This window comes from Balaenoptera borealis, assembly GCF_965194805.1.
Source record: "Balaenoptera borealis genome assembly, chromosome: 16".
NCBI classification, from domain to species: Eukaryota; Metazoa; Chordata; class Mammalia; order Artiodactyla; family Balaenopteridae; genus Balaenoptera; species Balaenoptera borealis.
Genome location: NC_138872.1, coordinates 71,252,796 through 71,273,233, shown reverse-complemented (window position 1 = coordinate 71,273,233; position 20,438 = coordinate 71,252,796). Strand labels below are relative to the sequence as shown.

Sequence of the window (20,438 nt, the reverse complement as noted above, 5' to 3'; positions counted from 1 at the left end):
AGATAAGGAAGGTCTCAATTGCCAGGCTGAGGACTTGGGTTTCAGCCTTTAGCCTGGTAAACTGCAGTTTGAGCGTTTGGGAAATGAACTGATGGATGGGGAGGAGATTGGAGGCAGGGAGGGGAGGTGGGTGCTGTGGCCTCAGGTAGGGTGGGTGACGGCTTGAATTGTTGGTGACATTTGGGGGGTGGCACTAGCAGGACTTGGTGAGTGACTGAAGCCGGGGTGTGGGTGTCGGGTGTGGGGAGGAACAAAGGAGAAGGACTCTGTTGTCCAGCGTGAGTGGCAGCCCCTCCCTGGAGTGGACCAGAGCTGGAGGGCGGGCTCCTGAGGGCAGGGACCGCGCCTGCCACCCCCCACCATGAGGGATGGCCTGGCCCACGGAGATGCTGAGCCCAGATTTGTTGAATGAGCGTACAATGAAAGTAGAGAGTTCAGAAAGAGGAATGAGTTTGCCTGAGATTGAGGCACGTGGCAAATTTGATTTTAGGATTTATTGAGTATGAAGATCTTCTGGGACTTTGACTTGGTGATGTTTAGTCAGCAGCTGGAAATAGGGGTCAGAGAAGGCTGAGCAGGATTTAGTGAATAATTAACCTCTGGATGAGGTGGACGCCGTGAATATGGATGCTGTCTTTTGGGGGGAGTGGGGAAGGCCACTTTCTTTAACTGGGCAGATCGTGCAAGTCCTCAACGGTGGCCCCCCCGTAAGGGAAGGACCGTGTCATCCTCCATCCTCTGGGCAGATGATGTGAGTCCTTGATGGCAGCCCCCCATAGGATGGTCCAGGGCTCAGGGCCATATGTTGAGGGCTAGGCTTTGATGGATGCGTTTCCGTAGGGTCTTTCCATGACGCTGGGGGCACGGCTGGATTAACAAGAGGTGCCATTTACCAGCCAGCAGGTTAAATGAGCCATATGTGAGTTGTCTGTATTTCTTTGATAACAATATGTTCTGCTGCCCAGCAGTTAGCGTACTGGCTCCTCCGAGAGGTGATCACACATACGTGGGTGGTGGCAGCAGCCCTCAGACATATGCTGCCTCTCTCCCCCCGAGAGTGTAAGAGGAAACCTGGGAGGTGCCATGAACCACTCTTAGTCGCAAGTGCCTCCTGCTTTTCAGGTGGTAACCTGCCTGTCGTCCAGAGGTGGCAAAATCAAATGCTAGTAGTGGCCAGGAGGGTGGTACGGATTAGTGAAACAGGCCAAGTGTAAAATAATTTTTTGAGGGAGTTCCCTGGTGGTTTAGTGGTTAGGATTCAACGCTTTCACTGCTGTGGCCCACGTTCAATCCCTGGTTGGGGAACTGAGATCCTGCAAGCCATGTGGCGTGGGCAAAAAAAAAAAAAAATTTTTTTTATATCAATATGGATTCAAGAATTATTCAACTTTCCTCTTAACTGTCATGAGAGAAAAGCAGCACAAAAATGGTGATAAACAGGAACTGACCTTCGGCCTCACCATGTAAGGGGTCTGATGGGCAGAGAAGGCCAGGGCGTCCGGGTCGGGCGTGCCTGTCTGGAGGGAGCAGCTGGTCCTCACCTCCCACTGGCTGATGCTGGGAGGAACCACAGGCCTAGGATTTGTTGCCAGATCCTGTTTTTCAAGAGAAGCCAGAATCTGTTTTTTTTAACATGAACTCTCTCACTTTTCAATGTTGGCAAGTAAATTACTTTTTTCAAAAAAAACGTGTAGATGAAAAAACACGGCCTGCACTGGAGGCTGCTCGTTGGTAACCTCGACAGTTAGGGGCGCTTTGGGTCATTTTGATTGTGTTGCCTCCTCGCAGAAATGTGAGTGATGGGGTGGAGGTACTCGGCCTCATTTTGTTGAAACTTCACAGATAGACTAAATTTTTTTTAAAGTTCTTAAATTTAATTTTTTCTCTTCCACTGCCTGTGAGAGGTGTGTGTATGTATGTATATATCTATTAATAATTAATAATACACTTACCTGTTTAAAAAAACCAAAACAATATGAAAAGGTATACAGTGAAAATTTTCTAGTGCTGCCCCCATCTGCCTCATTCTCACCCCTTTCAGGTGCATCCTTTCAGGATCTTTGTAGGGAAATCTCTTTCCCCACTCATAATCAAAAGGATGGTTTATATGCTGCTGCAGACTCATTTTGTTCCCTGGACAAGGTAGCTTGGCAGTATTTTCTCATTAGTGCCTCCAGTGTTTCCTCATTCAAGATCATCAGTTAACTCAGGTCCCCACTTGTTCGTTTACATGACCCTCGAATAGTTTCAAACACCTTGCTCTACCTAACAGCAGCATTTCAATTTTGCAGGGGCTGTGCGAGAGGACATTTAAGCGTCTGTACCAGTACATGCTGAACGCGGGGCTGGCCAAGGTGGTGCCTCTTCCCTTACAAGAGATCCACCCTGAACGTGGACCTTGCAAGACCAAGAAAGGTAAAGGCAGTCTCGGTTCCTCCCCGGGCTGCACGGACAGTTTTCACTTCTCCCCTCTAAGTGCCAGCCCGTCCCTCTTACCACGTTCTGCCCTGAGGTAGGATGATTTCACGTTATTTTTTCAACTCTGTTCCTCAGCGCCTGGCTCAGGACCTCCTATATAAAAAGCGCTCAGGAAACGTTTGCTGAATGAAACCCATTCTGACTCCCAGCAAACATCTCTATATGGATGTCCCTCCAACATCTCCCATTCCTGGTGTCCAGAAACCAAAATTTATCTTTTCCTTCTTATGCTAAGCCAGTATTTTTTAAGTACCTGATCTGTGTGTTGCATGATTGCATTTTCTAGCCCTGCAAAGTAGGTGGTATCATTACCATTTTACAGGTAAGAAAATTAAAGTTAAGAGATGCTAAGTAACTTACATGAGGTTAAGCAATCAGGAAGTGGTGGAGGTGGGATTTGAACCTTCTAAGAAAGTTAAACTAGGGACAATAGACTCTGAAACTTTAAAAACCTTCCTTAGTCCTTTATTTTTCTCAGTTCTTGATTTTTATCCCATGCTGTTTAACCCCTCCTGATTAACCAAAGTTGTTTAAAAATCTTAGGGTCAGAGCTTTCAGTAAAAGATGACAGAAGGAATAGATGTGTTTTTCTGCACTCTTCCAACTCCTTCCTAGTGATGATAGGCTATAAAAGGAATAAACCTGCAAGTACAAAGAGAATAGGACAGGAAGTGACGGCAGGGAGAGTTGTCTACATTTTTGTGCTCAAAGGCAGATGTACAAATGGTAACTGACCGAGCAGACTGGGAAAGCTAAATGCTTGTGCGGGGCAGTAGCCAAGAGTGGACACCTCAAACCTGAAATAAACCAGGGACCTCTGAAAGCACCAGTCTGGATGGGGCTAGAGACAAGAGGATTGGTTTAATAGTCTGTGAAGAGCCATTGCACCCCCAGGTCCCCTCCCCTACTTGGCATAGCCAGGTAACAAGCCCTTTCCCACAAAGACAGAGGTCTGGACTTCGTGGGTTAGTCTTTCCTCGTTAGTACCTCCAGTGATTCCTCATTCCTTGGACTTAACCTCAAGAGAAGATGCACTGGAGGCTTTTGAGACTCTCAGACATGAGATGCAGCTGGGGACAGGGTACAGTGCTGATAACAGGCGGTCTGAGATAATCTCTATACACAATGAGGTAGGATTCTTCACTGCCTTTCCCCCTGTGGCTCCTAAAACACTGGCAGCCAGGCTTACAGTCCCTAAGGCCAGAGGCTGGAGGCTTCTTTTCTGCAGAAACTGACCAGTCCAAGAGAAAAGTCTTCTAGATCCTGAAATTTAGGGGTTTCCTAGCAAAATAGCCAGCCTCTGCCTGCTTACGCTTCACGGAAGCCCACACAATGGCAGCCTCTCCCTTTCTCTTCCCGACCCTGCAAAACACAGGACTTTTAATGTACAGCAGTATTTTAATGAAGCATTTTAACGTTTCACCAAGCATTTGAGAACTCTATCATGAATGTAAGAGAAACAAACTAACTTAGGAAATAGAAAAAAATTGAGGAGCAGAAAAAAAGGAAAGGAGAGAGAAGGAAGGTACTGCATCCATGAAACCAGAGCAAGAGGCTATAAAGGAGGGACATGCAGAAAATAAAAAAGAGCTCTTGGAAATAAAAGAAATATGACTATTGCAATAAAAAATTTGGTAGAAGGAAAGATAGTGAGATAAAGTTGAGAAAATCTCCTGTAAAGAACAGAAACTCAAAAGGGATGGAAATAGGAGAGTTTAAGTTGAAAATAAGAAGCTGAGCCTAAAAGACCCAATGTCCACACAGTAGGAGTTCAAGTTCATAGTAGGGGGAGGGAGTGTGTGTGCAGGGGAGGAGATGACGGGAAATGACACGGAATTTTCCCAGATCTGAAGGATGTTAAGTCCTAGATCAAAAGACCTGGCAGATGTCTAGCATGATGAACATAAAGAAACCCACACCAGGATCCAACAGCCTGAGACTTCAGAAGTCTGGGGCCTGAAGAGCCTCCAGAGAGGAGACATCAGACTTCCCAGTAGTAACGGAAGCTAGAGAGCTTGGAGCAACACCATCAACTTTCTGAAGGGGATGGACTTTCACCCTGGAATCTTCCAATCAGTGAGGTGTGAGAATAAGGACCTCACACATTTTCATACATGCGGATTAGAAACAATTCATCTCTAATCTCCCAAGTTCCCTTTTAGGAAGCTACAGGAGGATGTACACCACCAACTGACAGGCTAAGCCAAGAGACAGGAAAGCATGGGGTCCAGGAAGAGGGGGGACAATGGAAAGCCTGGAGAGATGATGAAGGGAAATCATGATGACAGACGTGGGGGGGTGGGGGACGGAAGTCCATGCAAAGGATCAGTTGCCTAGTGCCTGTGAATGTGTGAAGGGAAATTTGTATGCTAGCAGAGAGTCTGAGTGTGAATTCGATATGGGCACAGAGAAAACCAAGCAAATGGAAAAAAGTTATGAACGCCAAGTAAAACTAAAAGGTGTGTAATTTTTAAAAACTTAAGGCCTGTGTGCTTGACTATGTGGGCATAGCAAGTAACCTGTGGAGACTGGCCTCACTAACAGCTCCAGAGAATGTTTGCTGGATGAGGACAGACCACGGCGTCCCCAGTACTTGGCTTGGTGCCTGCAGGAGGGAGGTGGTATGCTTGCTGAGTGACCGAGCTGCCAGTCTGAGGGAGCTGTGTCTCTTCCTTTGCTTCCTCATTTAGTTAATGGAATCACTGCCCCCCCGTCTGACTTCCCTGTGTCTAAGTCTTTTGGAGGAGATGGTAACACACAGATATTACCACACAACAGGTGTATAAAAGGCAGGAGCCCCTGGAGGTAGGAAAGCCCCCCAAGAGCAGACTTCATCTTTGAGTGTCTTAAGTGCTGAGTAGATGTGTGACTGGTTGAATGACTGGAGTTCCTCAGGGGAAGGGGTGGGGAGCATCAGCCTTTAAGTGGACAGGAAACCAGGAAGTTCCGCTGGGTCCTGAGGCAGGGAAGAAAAGGCTTCAGGAACTGAGAGGTGTGCTGGGGGTTCCCACCTAACATTTGGCTTGGAAATATGATTATCTGAATGCTTAAAAGATCATGACCTGTGGATCTAATAAGCATTCTTATTTCCTGACCTATTGAAAGAAAGGCATTAAAAATAAGCAGATGAGTAATTTTTTTAGAGTAAAGGGAAATTAAGAGAGAAATAGCCTTAAATAACTTTTTTTGCTGGGCTTCTCCATGGCTTGAGGTCCTTGGAAATTCAAAGTAGCCCCTTGAGACTATCACACCTGAATGGACTTTTGATGTAAGACAGCCTGGGTTAGAATTCTTTTTTTTATACATATATATAAATTAATTAATTAATTTATTTATTTATTTATTTATTTATTTATTTATTTATTTATTTATTTATTTATTATTTATTTATGGCTGTGTTGGGTCTTCATTTCTGTGCAAAGGCTTTCTCCAGTTGCGGCAAGCGGGGGCCACTCTTCATCGTGGTGCGCGGGTCTCTCACTGTCGCAGCCTCTCCCGTTGTGGAGCACAGGCTCCAGACGCGCAGGCTCAGTAGTTGTGGCTCGCGGGCCTAGCCGCTCCACGGCATGTGGGATCTTCCCGGACCAGGGCACGAACCCGTGTCCCCTGCATTGGCAGGCGGATTCCTAACCACTGCACCACCAGGGAAGCCCCTGGGTTAGAATTCTTGTCCTGTCACTTCCTGTTGGGGAGTCCTTCATCAAATTTTGACCTCTCTCTGCCTCAGCTTCCTCATCAGGATTATCTGGAATAATAATATATATCTTTCCAGAGTGTCGTGGAGCTTACAGGCGACAGTGTACACAGAGCAGGGCCTTTGGGCCACATCTGGCAGTGTATTTTGTTGGCCTCATGGTGTTTGTTTTAATTGTAGTTGTTGGCATTTAAAAATCAGAAATTTCACCTACAAAGTCAGCCTTTCAACTTTTCTGTAAAAATAAAACGAGGCAACGTTGAACTGCATTTCTTTAATAGCAATTGGTGAGGCAGAGAGGTGTGCCACCCCCTGTTGAGGGAACCCACCTTCCCCCAGTCACCTTCCCCATTTATTCAGCTGCTGTTTAACCCGCAGCTGGCTTCAGTCTGGGTATGTCGTCTGCCTAACCCTTGAAGGGGTGTCCTCATCACACCATGAGTGGTCCTAGTTTTCTGGAGGCCCAGTGCTGGGAAGAAGGATCAGCACGGCTCAGAGACTGGGCACTAAGGGTGTCAGTGGTGAGATTAAGAGGGCAAATACCTACGACGATGAGATGACAGCATTTTTAGATTGTCACGCACACGCGCAGTGAGCCCATTCCTGACCGTTCAGGAGGCTCATCTCATCCCCGCGTGGTCTTGTCACCACCTCTCAGCTGTTTAGGCTCATGGACAGGCCTGCCACGCTGTGTCTCAGCTATTTATCTGTGTGACTTATTCCCAACTAAGCCACCCTCCTTGAGGGTGGCGGCCGCACCCCTCACATACTTTCTGTCCTTAATGTCTGTGCATTGTCTGCTGGGAGCAGAGTAGGTGCTAAGTAAATGTTTAGCCAATTTAATTTAATTAGGTGCCCCTTCAGTGACTTTCCTCGCGCAGGAGACAAGGGATGAATGCACAGCTTTTTAGTCTTTTCTTGCCTTGAGCTGTGTCTTCCCAGTTTGCAAAATTAACATAAAACCTTCCCTCCAAGCTCTTATGGAGTAGACAAGACTTAAATAATAAGTAAAGATGACGTATTGCTTCATGTAAATTTACAGGTGCGCCTGGATATATATGAGTGTTTCTAAAAGGCCATAAACAAAGAGTTTGGATTTCGGGCATATTTCAAATGTGTTACAGAAAGCTGCAGTGATCTGTTTTGCAAAAGGCAAAAATATCTTGGTAATGAAAACAGTCACCTAAACTGATGTGTTTTGCAAATTTGGATTATTTTCTTCAAGTGTTTAGCAGTCATTCTGTGTTTGTTAAATTGTGCTGAGGACAGAAAGGAAGAGAAATAGAAGTTAACTTTGTAATCCCTCAGAAAAGGATCACAGTCAGAAGACAGAAGTTGTGCTCCCTGGGGCTAATGACTGAGACAGGCATTTAGCGGGTTTCCCAGGTTCAGTGGCAAGGTGAGTCCAGCTGTGAAGAGGATGGGGTGGTTCTAGTGTCTGTACCTCCCTGCTTATGGTGTGTACTCTTCCCCCAAGCTGTTGCCCTGTGACTTTTCAAAAATAAAAAACAAGTTCAACAAGGTAGCAGGACAAGATCAATATACAAAAATCAGTTGTATTTCTTTACCCTTGTAATGAACAGTCCAAAAATGAAATTAAGAAAACAATTCTGTTCACAATAGTATCAAAAAGAATAAAATACTTAGGAATAAATTTAACAAAACAAGTACAAAACATATACTCTGAAAACTACAAAATATTGACAGAGACTTAAGATCTAAGTAAATGGGAAAATATCCCCTGTTCATAGATCAGAAGACTTAACATTGTTAAGATGTCAGGACTCCCCAAACTGATCTTCAGATTCCACGCAATTCCTATAAGAATCCCAGCTGATTTCTTTGTGGAAATCAATAAACTAATTCTAAAATTCATATGGAATTAGAGTGTATGTAGAAAGCTAAAACAATCCTGAAAAAGAAGAATCCAGTAAGAGGACTCACACATTGTAATTTCAAAACTTACTACAAAGCAACAGTAATACAGACAGCATGGTGCTGGCACAAGGATAGAATTAGAGACTGATGGAATAGAATTGAGAGTCCAGAAATAAACCCACACATCTGTGGTCAACTGACTTTTCAGCCAGGGTGCCATGATCATTCAATGGAGAAAGAAGCCAATCACAAAAGGCCATGACTATGGGATTCCATTTAGGGGTGAGTCCAGAATAGGACAGTAGATTAGTGAGTGCTTAGGGCTGGGTTGGGGGCACAGAGGGGTGATAGCTAAAGGATTTGAGGTGACGAAAATGTTCTAGAACTGACTTGTGATGGGTGCACATACCTGTGAATATACTAAAAAACCACTGACTTGTATAGTTTAAACAGGTGAATTGTGTGGTGTATGAATTATATCTCAATAAAGCTGTTAAAATTACAATAAAATTGAAAACCAAATCCAACAAACACTTAAAACAGGGTACAGCAAACTAAATTATGGTCATTAAAATGGCAGAAGGGGACATTTAAAATGTTACAGTAGGATTAAAGTATAGAAGCTAAGAAAAAAGAGACATGAGCCATACTAAGAAGGATTAAAATACAATAAAATAAATATAAAGGTTTAAAAGATCTTTGAAACCAGAATTAAAAAGAATGAAGATCAGAAACACAGGATAAAGGGCGAGCATAAACATGAAAAGAATAGAAGATTGTCAGGAAAGTTTAAAGCCTAGAAAATGAATGGTGCTCGAGGGGAAAACAGGTCAAACAGTTAAAAATAGCGAGATTTCTCTAAGTTAAAAGTGACAAGATTGATTAAAGGACTCTAGCTAAAATATGAAGATAATTACTCTCAATAATTAAGATGAATAAAATAGACCTTTTAATATGGCAAAAACTATTAAAGGCAGGAACTTAAAAGAGTAGAGAAAGGGGTAGAATCCTCAGTGGCATAAATTCTGGGCCTTGGGTGACTTCACTGGGGTTGAGGGGGCACAGGCACCTGGAGGGTGCCCTTGTGGGAAAACAGTCCTTTCCTCTGTGTCCCCCCCAGGAGGGAACACGGGCTCAAGCCTGCTGGCCGCTCCATCGACCCCCCTGAGCAGGAAGATGGGCCTGCCTGGTCTGTGGGGTGGAAGGAGCAGGCTGGCAACGGGGGGAAGGGCGGTGAGGTCTGGGGCAGAATTCTGGAGAATGAGACGGGGACAGACAACAGCAGATGTGCCTCGGAGGTGAGGGACTGGCGACATTGTCCTTTGAGAACTTTCTGTGGTATGATTGAGGGATGAGAAGGGAAGGCTCCCTCCCCATGCTTGGAAGAGCCCGAAGGCAAGTGCTGGGACCTGTGAGCACAGGGCTGGCCTACAGGTGAGCAGCCTGGCCACAGAGACGTTCAGGGGGCCAGTAAAGTGACTGAGAGGTGTCTGCGTGGCCAGTAAAGTGACTGAGAGGTGTCTGTGTGGCCAGTAAAGTGACTGAGAGGTGTCTGCGTGGTGAGGTTTCATTCTTGAACAGCGCCCAGCTTGGAGTCCTAGAGAAAGTTCTGCCTGTCGGTCACGCTCTAAGAGCTTTGGGGACCTAAGTGATCCGTCCAGAGGGTCCGGGAGGTGGTACTCGCACCAGATATTGAAGGATGACTGAACCTCTAGACCGAGGCCGTTCCCACAGTTTCCTAAACCTGTGTGAGCCCCCGTGTGTGCTGCTGTCAGGACCCGCGCTGCCTTGCACAGTTAGCCAGAGAGACCTCTGACTCTGATGGCTTGTCTTAGGGCGTGAAAAAGAGGAAGGGGCTAGGGGAGATTCCGCACTTTGTTAGCCATTTTGTGCCTTGGGGGACGCGGGGCGGAAGAACCTTGGAGGGACACTGAGCCAAGTGTTAGTTCTTTGACTCTGATCCCTTTATCACCCCATCTTCTCAGTGCTATTCTTCGCTGATAAGCAACTAAAGCACAGATCACTTGCCTAAGGTCACAGAGCTGGGCCGTGCTGGTAGGGGAGTGAGCACAGAAAAGTGTGGCTCTGAAGGTGAAAGTGAAGGTGAAGGCGGCCTGGGTGGCCGGGGGCAGGAGACCCCTCCATCAGCCCTTCTTCCACACCCCCCCGGTATCTTCCCGTCATGCCTGCAGAATGAGAAATAAAACCTCTGCTCGGCTAGAGACCATCTGCAATCATCTGCAATCTCCTCTTCGTTCTCATCCTCATTCCTGCCTCTCCCACCAGCACCCCTTCCCAAACGGCCAGTCCTTTTCCACCTCTGCCTTTGCTGGTGCCCTTCCATCTGCATAGAATGCCTGTCCTCTTCTGCCAAGACAGTTTCTTCCGGATCCTTTAATATCCCACCCAAATGGCCCCTCCTCTCTCCCTTCCCCTGCGTAGTCTTTTTGTTTGCCAGCCCTGTGGGTTTTGGAAGCAGAGCCCTGAGCGCATTGTAGCCGATTTCTCTGTAGCCGTCCAGCTGGATAGCGTACCCTGAGCACTTAACTCATTCACTCCCTTAGTCCTTACTCCCAGGTTAGTCTAGACACGCTGTAGAATTATCCCCGCCTTGTAGATGAGAAGCCTGAGGCTCAGGTTCACAGCTCGCTCACGGTAGAGCCGGAGTTCACGCCCGGGCCTGTGTGAAGCCTAATCACCCTGTCCGAGGCTCCCTGGCCTCTCTCTCAGGCACAACCCTTTGCAGGGGTGGGAACCCTGTCTTGTCCTTCTTTATGCGTTCTAGGCCCATCACAGAATAATTGCTGTGAAATTGAATGAAAGGCCCCAAGCAGCCTCCTGACATTTTCAACACCGGTGACTCCGTCTGACACTGGAGCCCCCAAGCTCTGTTTTTGCGAGGTTGTGGTGGTGATAACAGTAATGATAAAGCAGTAGCAAGCACTGTCCCGAGCACTCTGTGAGGAAGATGCTATTCTTGTCCCCATTTCATAGCTGAGCAGCCTGAGGCACAGGGCTGTGGGATCACTCAGCCACGCTGATGCAGCCAGTAAGAGGCAGAGGCAGGTTCTCACCAGACGGACTGACTCCAGAGTCCAGACATTTCACCTGCTCCATCGCCCTGGGTGGGGGCTGCAGCACCCCCTTCCGTCCTTCTGGGTGCCGCCCTGAATGCTGTCCTTCCATCTCTGGTTAGGCCTCTCTGCCGGTACCCAAGGCAGTCACCTCCTTAGAATGTCCCATGGGCTTGCTTATAGTTTCAGTTTCCCAGACTATCTGAATGACTGACCAGCCCAGCCCCATTCAGGTGTGTGTGTGTGTTTGTGTGTGTGTGTGTGTGTGTGTGTGTGCTGGTGGAGTGAAGGGGGTAACACTGAATTTACATAACTTCTGCTTGGCTTACTAGTAGGACTGTCCCTTTGTCTGTGACCCTTTAAGAGGAAGTCTGTCCTGGGGCTCATTTGTTGCTTTTTTTTCCCTCCTTGGTTGATCACAGTTGAGGGTACCACTCTGCTAGGAGGCGGATGAGATGTTTCATTGGGAATGTGAGACACACGGGCTGTTGGTTCTACGTCACAGCCGCTCTGGCTTTTCCTTTACAAGGAACAGTGCTTTCTGGTAGAAATGTGAAATTCAGGCCCAACCATGTGGCCTAGTGTGGAAGGAAGGCCACCTGCTGGGTCCAAGGCCACTTAGATCACTTGAGCCCTCTGAGCTTCAGTTTCCTATTTCTTAAAACGGTGATAATAACTTGCAGAATTCACACGATGGTTAAGTAAAATAGCCTGTGAAAGGACCTAACGCAGTGCCTGGCCCATCCCAGGTACTCAGTAAAGATTCTGTCCTTCCTTTCTTCCTTTTTGGAACTTCAGGATGTCTAAATTAAGGCGCTTTTCATGCTAAGGTGGAGCCCTTCCTGGATCATTGACACAGAAGAACTGCGTGGTTCCTTTGTGTGGAAATGCTGGCCTTAGTGCACGCCGCATGTTTTTGTGCGTGTAAAATGCCTAAAACTTTGTGTGTTTGAGAGCACGAGCAGTGATCTGGCCGGTTGTATTTCTCCTCCCTTTTGTTCCTGGAAAGAAAACCCTGCACCCAGGGGTCAGGGGCCGTCATCAACGGGACCGCGACTCCTCCAGGGCGGTTGCAGGTAACCGAGGTGGCAGCTCAGATGGAGTGACAGGCTACGTTCACCTGCGTGAGTCTGCTGGCCAGTCTCACTCTAGCCCCTTCTGCTTTGACTTCAGCTGCCTTGTGCTCTGGAACAATACCCTTAAAAATAGCAAGTATGAGGGACTTACTTCCCTGGTGGTCCAGTGGTTAAGACTCCACGCTCCCACTGCAGGGGGCCCGGGTTTGATCCCTGGTTGGGGAACTAAGATCCTGCAAGCTGCGTAGCACAGCCAAAAAAAAAAAGGCAAGTATGAGCTGAAGGGATTTTAATAAAAATAGAAATTCTGAGTCTGGAAAAAACTCTAGAACTATGGGAAATGCATAAAGAGCTGGTGAAACGAATTCCAAGTGGTCCCTTGGACCATGAAGCTCAGACTGCCCTGTGCCCCATCCTTTACCTGCTTTTTCTCCTGCCTCTCTCCCCCAGCCCCACGAGGCTGACATTCTTTCTCATCAGCCCTGGTTTGCGGGCGAGTCAGTGGAGGCTGAGGGAGGTCGACCAGCTTGCCCAGGTTCCCACACCAGCTCGGGCAGAAGAGTCCAGATTCTTAACCACTGTGCAGGCTCGCTCTCTCTCATGCAGGGTTTTCCAAAGGAAAGATGCAAATGACATGGCCTGAGGAAAGGGAAACGTTGCCGCCATCAGTGTGTTGAGAAAGACGAGCGACAGATGCAGCGTGGGTGAATGACCAGGGCTTACCTCTCTGACGGATACAGAAACAAGTGCAGTTGGGATTCAGGGCAGAGAAATCAGCTGTGCTCAGGGACAGGCAGAGCTGCAGACCCTGTGGCCCCAGACCTCTCCAGGCGCCATCTGGATGAGTCATAGCAGCCTCCTGCCCAGCCCAGCCTCAGATGCTGGAGCTCACCCCTTGAGATGTGTTGGGACTCCCCCTCCTCCCACTGGGCCGCATGCTCCTTGTTGGTCCTGGGCTCACAGTTCCCGGCGTGACTGCAGGGAGCAGCCTGGTCCTCCTGCGTCACCCTCAGCCTCCCCCAGCCAGCGGCCTGCCTGTCTAGGCGCCTTCCTCAACCCCATGCTCAGAACCAGAGCAGGGGAGAGTTCCCATGGGACCCAGGAGCCAGGTCACCCCGACCGTGGGCCAGTTGTGGGGCTTTCCTACCTGGCAGGAAGGGACCAACCACCCTGAGTTCAGCTCCTGTTTGTCACGCCTTTGCACGGTGCTAGGTGCCGGTGATGCCATTAAGAGCAACTGCTGTGTTAGTTGAGAGTCAGACAGCCTGGGTCACATCCTAGCTCTGCCACTTCACAGCTCCGTCGCTTTGAGCAAGTTACTTAACTTTTCTGTGCCTCAGCTTCCGCGTCTGTACAGTGCAGCTTACAGGGGCCTGCCAGCCTCAGATCACGAGATTTGATGGGTTAATTTATGTAACGCTCACAACACAATGCCTGGCCCACGGCTCCACGCCAGCCTCTGTACAGACGTGTCTCGGGTCTCGCTGACGCTCACCTGTGAGGCGGAGAACATCATCTCATTTCACTGAGTGGGGAACAGAGCTACAGCAAGTCATCGCCCCAAAGTTACAGAGCTGAGCTTGAAACCCACATGTGCCTGACCCGGGAGCCCGTTTATCCCCACTCTCCTCTGGGCATCCTTCCGTCCTGGCTGTCAGCAGAGGACGCAGCTGTGCCATCAGGAGAAGGCTGTGACGGGGGATGCAGGTGAGAACAGCTGCTGCCTCGGCGTGAGGAGCAGGCTGATGGCTGAGGGCGTTTCCCTCTGTTGCCTTAGAGTCCAGGAGTGTACTAGTAACGCTTTTCCTCTTCCACTTAGCTTACTTTGAGGGCTGTTCTGTGTATCTTTTCTTGGCTAATTAGCCCCTTAAGGAAGTCATAAAAGTGTGGGAAAAAAATCACACTGGGCTCTTGCCTGAGAGCGAGTCTGTCTGCCTCCATAAATGCTGCATTGTGTCGCCCCTCACGCGGGCTGGCCCTTGCCCCGGGTCACCCGCTGTTCTCAGTCACATGGGCATCTTTGAATCAGGGGCCGTATGCCATCAAAGGTTTAGGGCTTGGGCTTCGAGGCTGGACTGCCCAGTAAATCCCAGCTCCTCACTTGCTAAGGGATGGGAGTTTGGGCAAATCCCTTGGCTCCTCACGTTCTCAGGCATGACACAGGGATGGTAGCCCACCTCCTACGGCTGTGATGAGGACTAACCCATATAACCCGCCGGGAGAGCTGAGGTCAGCGTCCGGGACCTGGCAGGCGTCCGAGGAGTGGTGGTGGTTTTATTGTTAGGAGCAGGAGGTCGCTCTGTGAGTACCAGCTTAGGGGTGAGAGGGGGGCTGAGGGGCTTGGCAGTAGCTCAAGGTAGAGGACAGAGAGGAAGACCAGGTGGCGAGTGGCTTGGCGGCCAGTGTTCTGCCCACGTGCTGGGGGTGCTGGCCACGGGGAGGACCCAGTCCCAGGCCCCGGAGCCTTGAAATAGTTCTCACCCATTCAGATGGCCCAGGAGTCCCCTCGTTCCCAGGGCTTCCCTCTTGGGAGGGAGAGGCCGGGAGCGAAGCGCAAAGCTTCGGAAGCAGCAAGGGAGGACCTGGCAGGCGCAGAGGGAGCCAGGGGCAGGGAGGCTGTGCCAGACGCGGCTTCGCGGGCTTCGTGTTTCTTCTCATGAAAAGTCGAGAACTGGGGGATTTTCTCTCACTGGCGGGAGTGGAGGGGAATCAGCTGGTGCCCGAGCCCTGCCGAGGGTGCCCGCACGCCTGCTGACCTTTGGCCCCAGGCCAGCCCTCCTGGAGGGTTCTGGTGAGTCAGCCTCTGTGGACCTGACTCTGAGGGTAAAGTCTCTGATGTCAGAGTTCAGGCCCCTGAGATGCTTTACTGTTTGTGAACTTCACCTGCAAACCACGTGCTGTGTCCCCCACCTACAGAGAATCCCCTGCCCGAGTTGGGGTGATTGGACTTGATCTGCTCAGACATCAGTCTGTGCTGCCCTGGTGTGGGTGTTCCACACACCTTTCACAGCAAGGCCCTCAGTGGCACAGCTCCTGCTTAGGAGGCACTGGGTTGCAGAGACCAGCTTCACTGCCACCGCTCCTTGCCCTGGTACCCGAGGATTCTGCACCTCGGTGTGCTGATGGACGCTGGTGGAGAAGCTGCTGATAGCCCAGCTGTAACAATTACTACAAATACAGTGACTTAACACAACACAAACTCATTATTTTATCGTTCTGAAGGTTGGAAGTCTGTCATTGGACTAAAATCGAGGTTTCGGCAGGGCCGTGCTCCTTCTGGAGGCTCTAGGAAAGAATCCATTTCCTGGCCTTTTCCAGTTTCTAGACTCTGCTTGCATTCCTTTGCTTGTGGTCCCTTCCATCTTCAAAGCCAGCAGCGTAGCATCTTCCAATCTCTCACTCTGATCCTCCTGCCTCCCTCTTACAAGGACTCTGTGATGTTATACTGGTCCCAGCCAGATATTCCAGGATAATCTCAAAATCCTTGACCACCAGCATGACGACAAAAAGCCTTAGCTTAATCATGCCTGCAAGTCCCTTCTGCCACGGCAGGTAACATGTTCATAGGTTCCAGGGATGAAAGCGTGGACATCCTTGAGGGGCTGTTATTCTGCCTCCCTGCTGTCAGTATCATAGGACATCATAGTGTAGAACCATCTCTTCCATATCAGAGACTGGCACCTGCCTGAGTCACTTAGCCCCTGTCACAGGCTACTGGGAGTTTGGGCAAGTTAGTTAACGCGTCTGTACCTCAGTTTCTTCATCTGTATGCCTCCTAGGGTTGTCAGAATCAAAGGAGTTAGTGCACGTTGTGTCGAGATGTTTTTCCTTTTCCTTGTACCTCGTGTTATAGCCATAGGCGTGAGCTTGTTATTTTCCCCACATGGTGCTTCCGTAGGTTGAGTTCTGGTGCCTTGTGATTGTCTGAAGGCAGGCACTCACCTGCAGAGTGTGGTGACTTGTCCGTGTCCTGCCCTTAGTCCTGGTCGTCATTTATATTGTTCACAGAAGCTGGGTCTTTAAAGAGTTCTGTTTGGACCTCTTACTATTGGCAGTTTTGCCTCTTTTTGAGTTATTCCTTGGAGTAAATTCCTACCCTTGGAATCATGGAGTTAAAGGTCTCTCGAAATGCTCTGGAAAGGTCGTAGAATTTGTTCACACTGCTGCCATACCTTAGTGGCAACGGGTATTGGCTTAAAAGGGAGAAGATTGTATTCATCCTTTCAGCAATACCGCCCATGTGCCTGCTGTGTGCCACGCACTATCTGGGGGAGCAGGGGGTGGTGATGGGAAAAGACAGGCACGTTTCCTGTAGTCATGGAGCTTGTCTGAAGCAGAGGCTGCTGTTTATTTAACAGGCCCCTCATTATTCCTTTCATTTGCATTTCTTTGTTCACTAATAATATGTTTTTTGTTTTTAAAGCAGTTTTATGGAGTCAGTATTCAGGTCTCGTGCCCCAAGGTGTGCAGTGTAAAATGTTCCAAACTCGATGCCCTGTGCGGCCTTTCTCGGGGCCTCTGGGTCTGCTGAAGCCGCCTCCCCCAGGGCCACACTGATTTGTCATCATGGAACCGTGTGCCTGTGTTCCCAGGGACCGACGTCATGGTGCGCTGCCTCAGGCTGCTGAAGGAGTTCAAGCGGAAGGTCGAAGACCAGGATGACGACGAGGACGAGGAGGCCATTTCCAAGGCTGTGCCACCGGTGGACATCGTGTACGAGCGGGACATGCTCACACAGACCTACGAGCTCAGTAAGTCCCGTTCTCCTACCTGCATATACACAGGGTTTCCGAGCTTTGAGTCGAGGTGTGTTTTGGTCACATGTTGAAAGAGGGCCCTGCTGTCGAGAATGTCACGCAGCGGGAAGCCCCCCGGTCCCCTTGAGAGTTTAGGCTTTGGGGTCAGATTTGAGTTTGAGTCCTTGCTCTGCCCCTTGTCCGCCAGCTGGAGACTTTAGCAAGGTCTCCGAGCCTCAGTTCCCTCATCTGTAAAATGGGGATATCTCCCCTAGCACGTAAGAGGACTGAATAAGTAGGATTAAAACATCTGGTGTAGTGCCTGGTACGTAGAAAGCACTAAAAAAATTACCTATTAATATTACTACTCAAAGATTTGAGAGTCACTAACAACTTCTAAAATTGGTCTGGAATCATTGCAGCCTGGGGATTGTTGTGATGAAGGGGGAAGAAACATGTCTCTGTCCATTCCTCCCCCTTCCCCTAAATCCCCTAAAATCTATGTAAGACAGCAGTGACCCAGTGCCATAGATGGTGTGGCTGCAGGTCGCTGTGGAGCGGAGGATGTCTAGAGTAGAAGGGGAGGGGCTGCAGGAGATCTGGTTCAGCCAGCAGGTACGAAAACACCTGGCAAATCAGCACAGCCTTTAGGAAAGGCTGTTTGGCTGTTTCCATCAACTCTTCAACATCTCTCAGGATCTGTTCCTCAGAACACAGTTTGAGAAATGCTGTCCATAACCCTTTCATCCCCGCTTTTAGCATGTTACTAGTTTAACATAGGAACACATTCTAGTCACCTCTTTCCATTCTGCTGTTTATTTTTATGCATGGACAATACAGCAAAACTGCCATTATCCAGATCGGTTTTGCCTGGCGGCCTCAAGTGTATGCCACATCAAAAAATAAAGGGGAAGCTCTTTCTGAATGGTCCAAGAGTGTTGCCCCGAAGTCTGCCCTGTAGTATTTTACTGGAGGGACACCCGCCCACCGCCACCCCACCAGGCTCCTTCCTGGAGTTCCCACCCCCTGAGTAGTCGAGTAAATTTGAAAGGGCTCATTGGAGGAAGATGCAGTAATAGCACAGCGTGTAGCAGGGCAGGAGCTGACACACCAGACAGAGCAAGTAATAGAGCACAGTTGCCTACTGGTCATTTATTACAGGAGCAAATAGCATTATTTCCTTCTGTGGCCCCTGCTGGCTGGCAGCTGTTACGGAATAAGGCAATAATCGGTGTCTGTAGTGCCTCTGAGCCTACCGAGAAGGATGGGCAGACGTTCTTCCTTAAAAATTCCTTCGGTGCTTTTTAAAAGGCTCAGTTTAACTTAGCTGAGAAAGTTCGTTCGTGTGAAAGCACACACTTCCTGCTGCAGGATAAAACAGCGTCCCTGGAACTCGGTGGATCGGGCGTCGGTTGCTTGACATACAGCTTTGACGTGGAAGAGTCAGATAGTGAGCGCTTAAAAATGAGCAATGAGTCGGAGCATTCAGAGTCTTGGGAGGGGAGGGTGGGAGGAGGCAGGTGTCTTATTCTGTTTGTCGGTTTCCCCGCATTGAAATGTCTGGGAACGGACCTGACTTGTGCAGAACGGCTCCATGGCGGAGGCTGGGGTTCAAGTGTATTGTTTCACATAGTTGAGCGTCGAGGCACGAAAGGCATTTCCCAAGCTGAAATCCGAGTGGCTATGAACGTGGGAAAACTGGAAGCCAGAATGCTGTGCCGTCTCCTTCAGAGATTCAAAGTGGTCAAGGTAACAGCGTGAGTTCATTGTCTTCGGATGTGCACACAGCGTGGTTCTGAAGGGCTGTCTCAGATGTCGGGAGCCCAGGGAGCCCAGGTCGGCCTTCCGTCTCGGTCAAGGAGGCAGATGGCTGCCAGGGAGGGCGGGAGTGCTGAACGCAGCCCACAAGTGTGCCCCACCCCACCCCCACTGTGGATTTTGTTGGTTTTCGCTTTTTGAAAATTGAATGAGTTGTCAGCTTTGAAAAGTCAGCAGGAGATGCTGCAGCCCAGGGAGCAGGCCCCCCACTCCCGCGTGGGGCATCAGCTGAGGTGGCGCCTCCGATGGCGCCCAGACACAAAGCGGGCACCCCCCAGGCCTCAGTCCCAGCCGGCCCTCCCTCTCATTTACGTTCCTTGCCTGGGTCCTGGGGACCCCGAGTCGGCCAACTGTGTCTGGTGTCCCCTTTCGGGACCCAGACCTGCTATCTCAGCCCGTTATGCTTCGCTCCCTTCTTGCCAACTTTCTGGCCATTTTGCTGGAAGGCAGTATTACAGTTGAGCTAATGATTGTGGAGCACTTAGCACTGTCCTTGGCGTGTGGTTGGTACGTGGAAGGTGTTACTCTTTCTGCCATTAAGGGCAGAAAGCCCCTTTCCCCTGTTGTAGGAGACAGAAGGGAGTAGCTGAGTGACAGCTTCACCACCACTCCCCACGGCAGTGGCCGAACGGAGCTGGTGACCTCAAGGCCCTGACTCCGAGTGTGTGACAACAGTTAGGAACCGTCGAATTCCGCTTATTGACCGTTTCTCCTAGGCCTCGTCCTGTGCCAGGCCCCGGGGGTTTGCGGAAGGCCAAGTTAGTGCCCTGCCCAGCGGGGAGCTCACAGTCTCCTAGAGGAGACACACAGTCGGGGTTGCTTCCTGTGGAAGCAGAACCTGAGGGACGGCGAGACGGGAGGACCCACGAGGGGCTGAGCTGGGGCCCAGGCGTGAGGTGGAGGAGACGTGGGGGAATGTGGGGATGACAAGGAAACAGACACCACAGAAGCCCGGTCACCCGAACGCCTGGGTGTCCCGGCGTCCTCTGCAGTGTCTTAGACACATCTCGTCCCCTCCAGGGCTTCATGGAGGACGAAGGACGGCAGCGAACCACCAAGTACATCTCCTGCGTGTTTGCGGAGGAGAGCGACCTGAGCCGGCAGTACGAGAGGGAGAAGGCGCGGAGCGAGCTGCTGACCACCGTGAGCCTGGCCGCGGTGCAGGAGGAGTCCCTGCTGCCCGAGGGCGAGGACGCTTTCCTCTCCGAGTCGGACAGCGAGGAGGAGGGCAGCGGCTGCAGGAGGAGAGGCAGAGGATCACAGCGGGACTCGAAGTCCTTCTCGAACGGCGGTCTCAGGACTCAGCCTCACCACACCACCCCGACCAAGGGTAGGGGCGTGCTCGGGGTGGGGGGTAGGGGGGTGGGCAGGGGGGTGCGCGCCCTCAGTCTGAGCTGCTGCCTGTCCTGCCTGGCTCTGGGGACGTTCAGTCCAGCAGACACCTGAGGATGGCCTTGGTGCTGCCCTAACTAGGGACTTGTTGGTGTCATGTGCATCACATAATCATAAGCTTAGGAGGTGCTTGTGTGGTCTGTCTCCAGGCTGCTGGCAAGTCATTTCTCCTTGGCAGATGTTTTATTTGTTTTGCTTTTATTTGGTTGCGCCGGGGCTCCGTTTAGTTGCGGCTCGTGGGCTCCTTAGTTGCGGCATGCATGTGGGATCTAATTCCCTGACCAGTGATCGA

General features: G+C 49.9%; 1 protein-coding gene across 8 annotated transcripts in view; it reads left to right on the top strand.

Moving 5' to 3' along the window:
• Positions 1 to 20,438, top strand: part of GTF3C1 (general transcription factor IIIC subunit 1) — a 73,343-nt gene that overhangs the window by 10,358 nt on the left and 42,547 nt on the right. For 7 of the 8 annotated variants that reach the window (XR_014235844.1, XM_082360789.1, XM_082360787.1 and 4 more), the window contains exons 6-9: positions 2,292 to 2,415; positions 16,793 to 16,951; positions 18,570 to 18,685; positions 19,775 to 20,084. Coding sequence is in view for 7 of the 8 variants with exons in the window: in XM_082360789.1 (XP_082216915.1) it covers positions 2,292 to 2,415; positions 16,793 to 16,951; positions 18,570 to 18,685; positions 19,775 to 20,084 (709 nt within the window). In the remaining variant the exon portion in view is untranslated. Of the gene's footprint in view, positions 1 to 2,291; positions 2,416 to 16,792; positions 16,952 to 18,569; positions 18,686 to 19,774; positions 20,085 to 20,438 lie in introns of those variants that run through there. The other variant, XM_082360793.1, reaches the window with a different exon arrangement.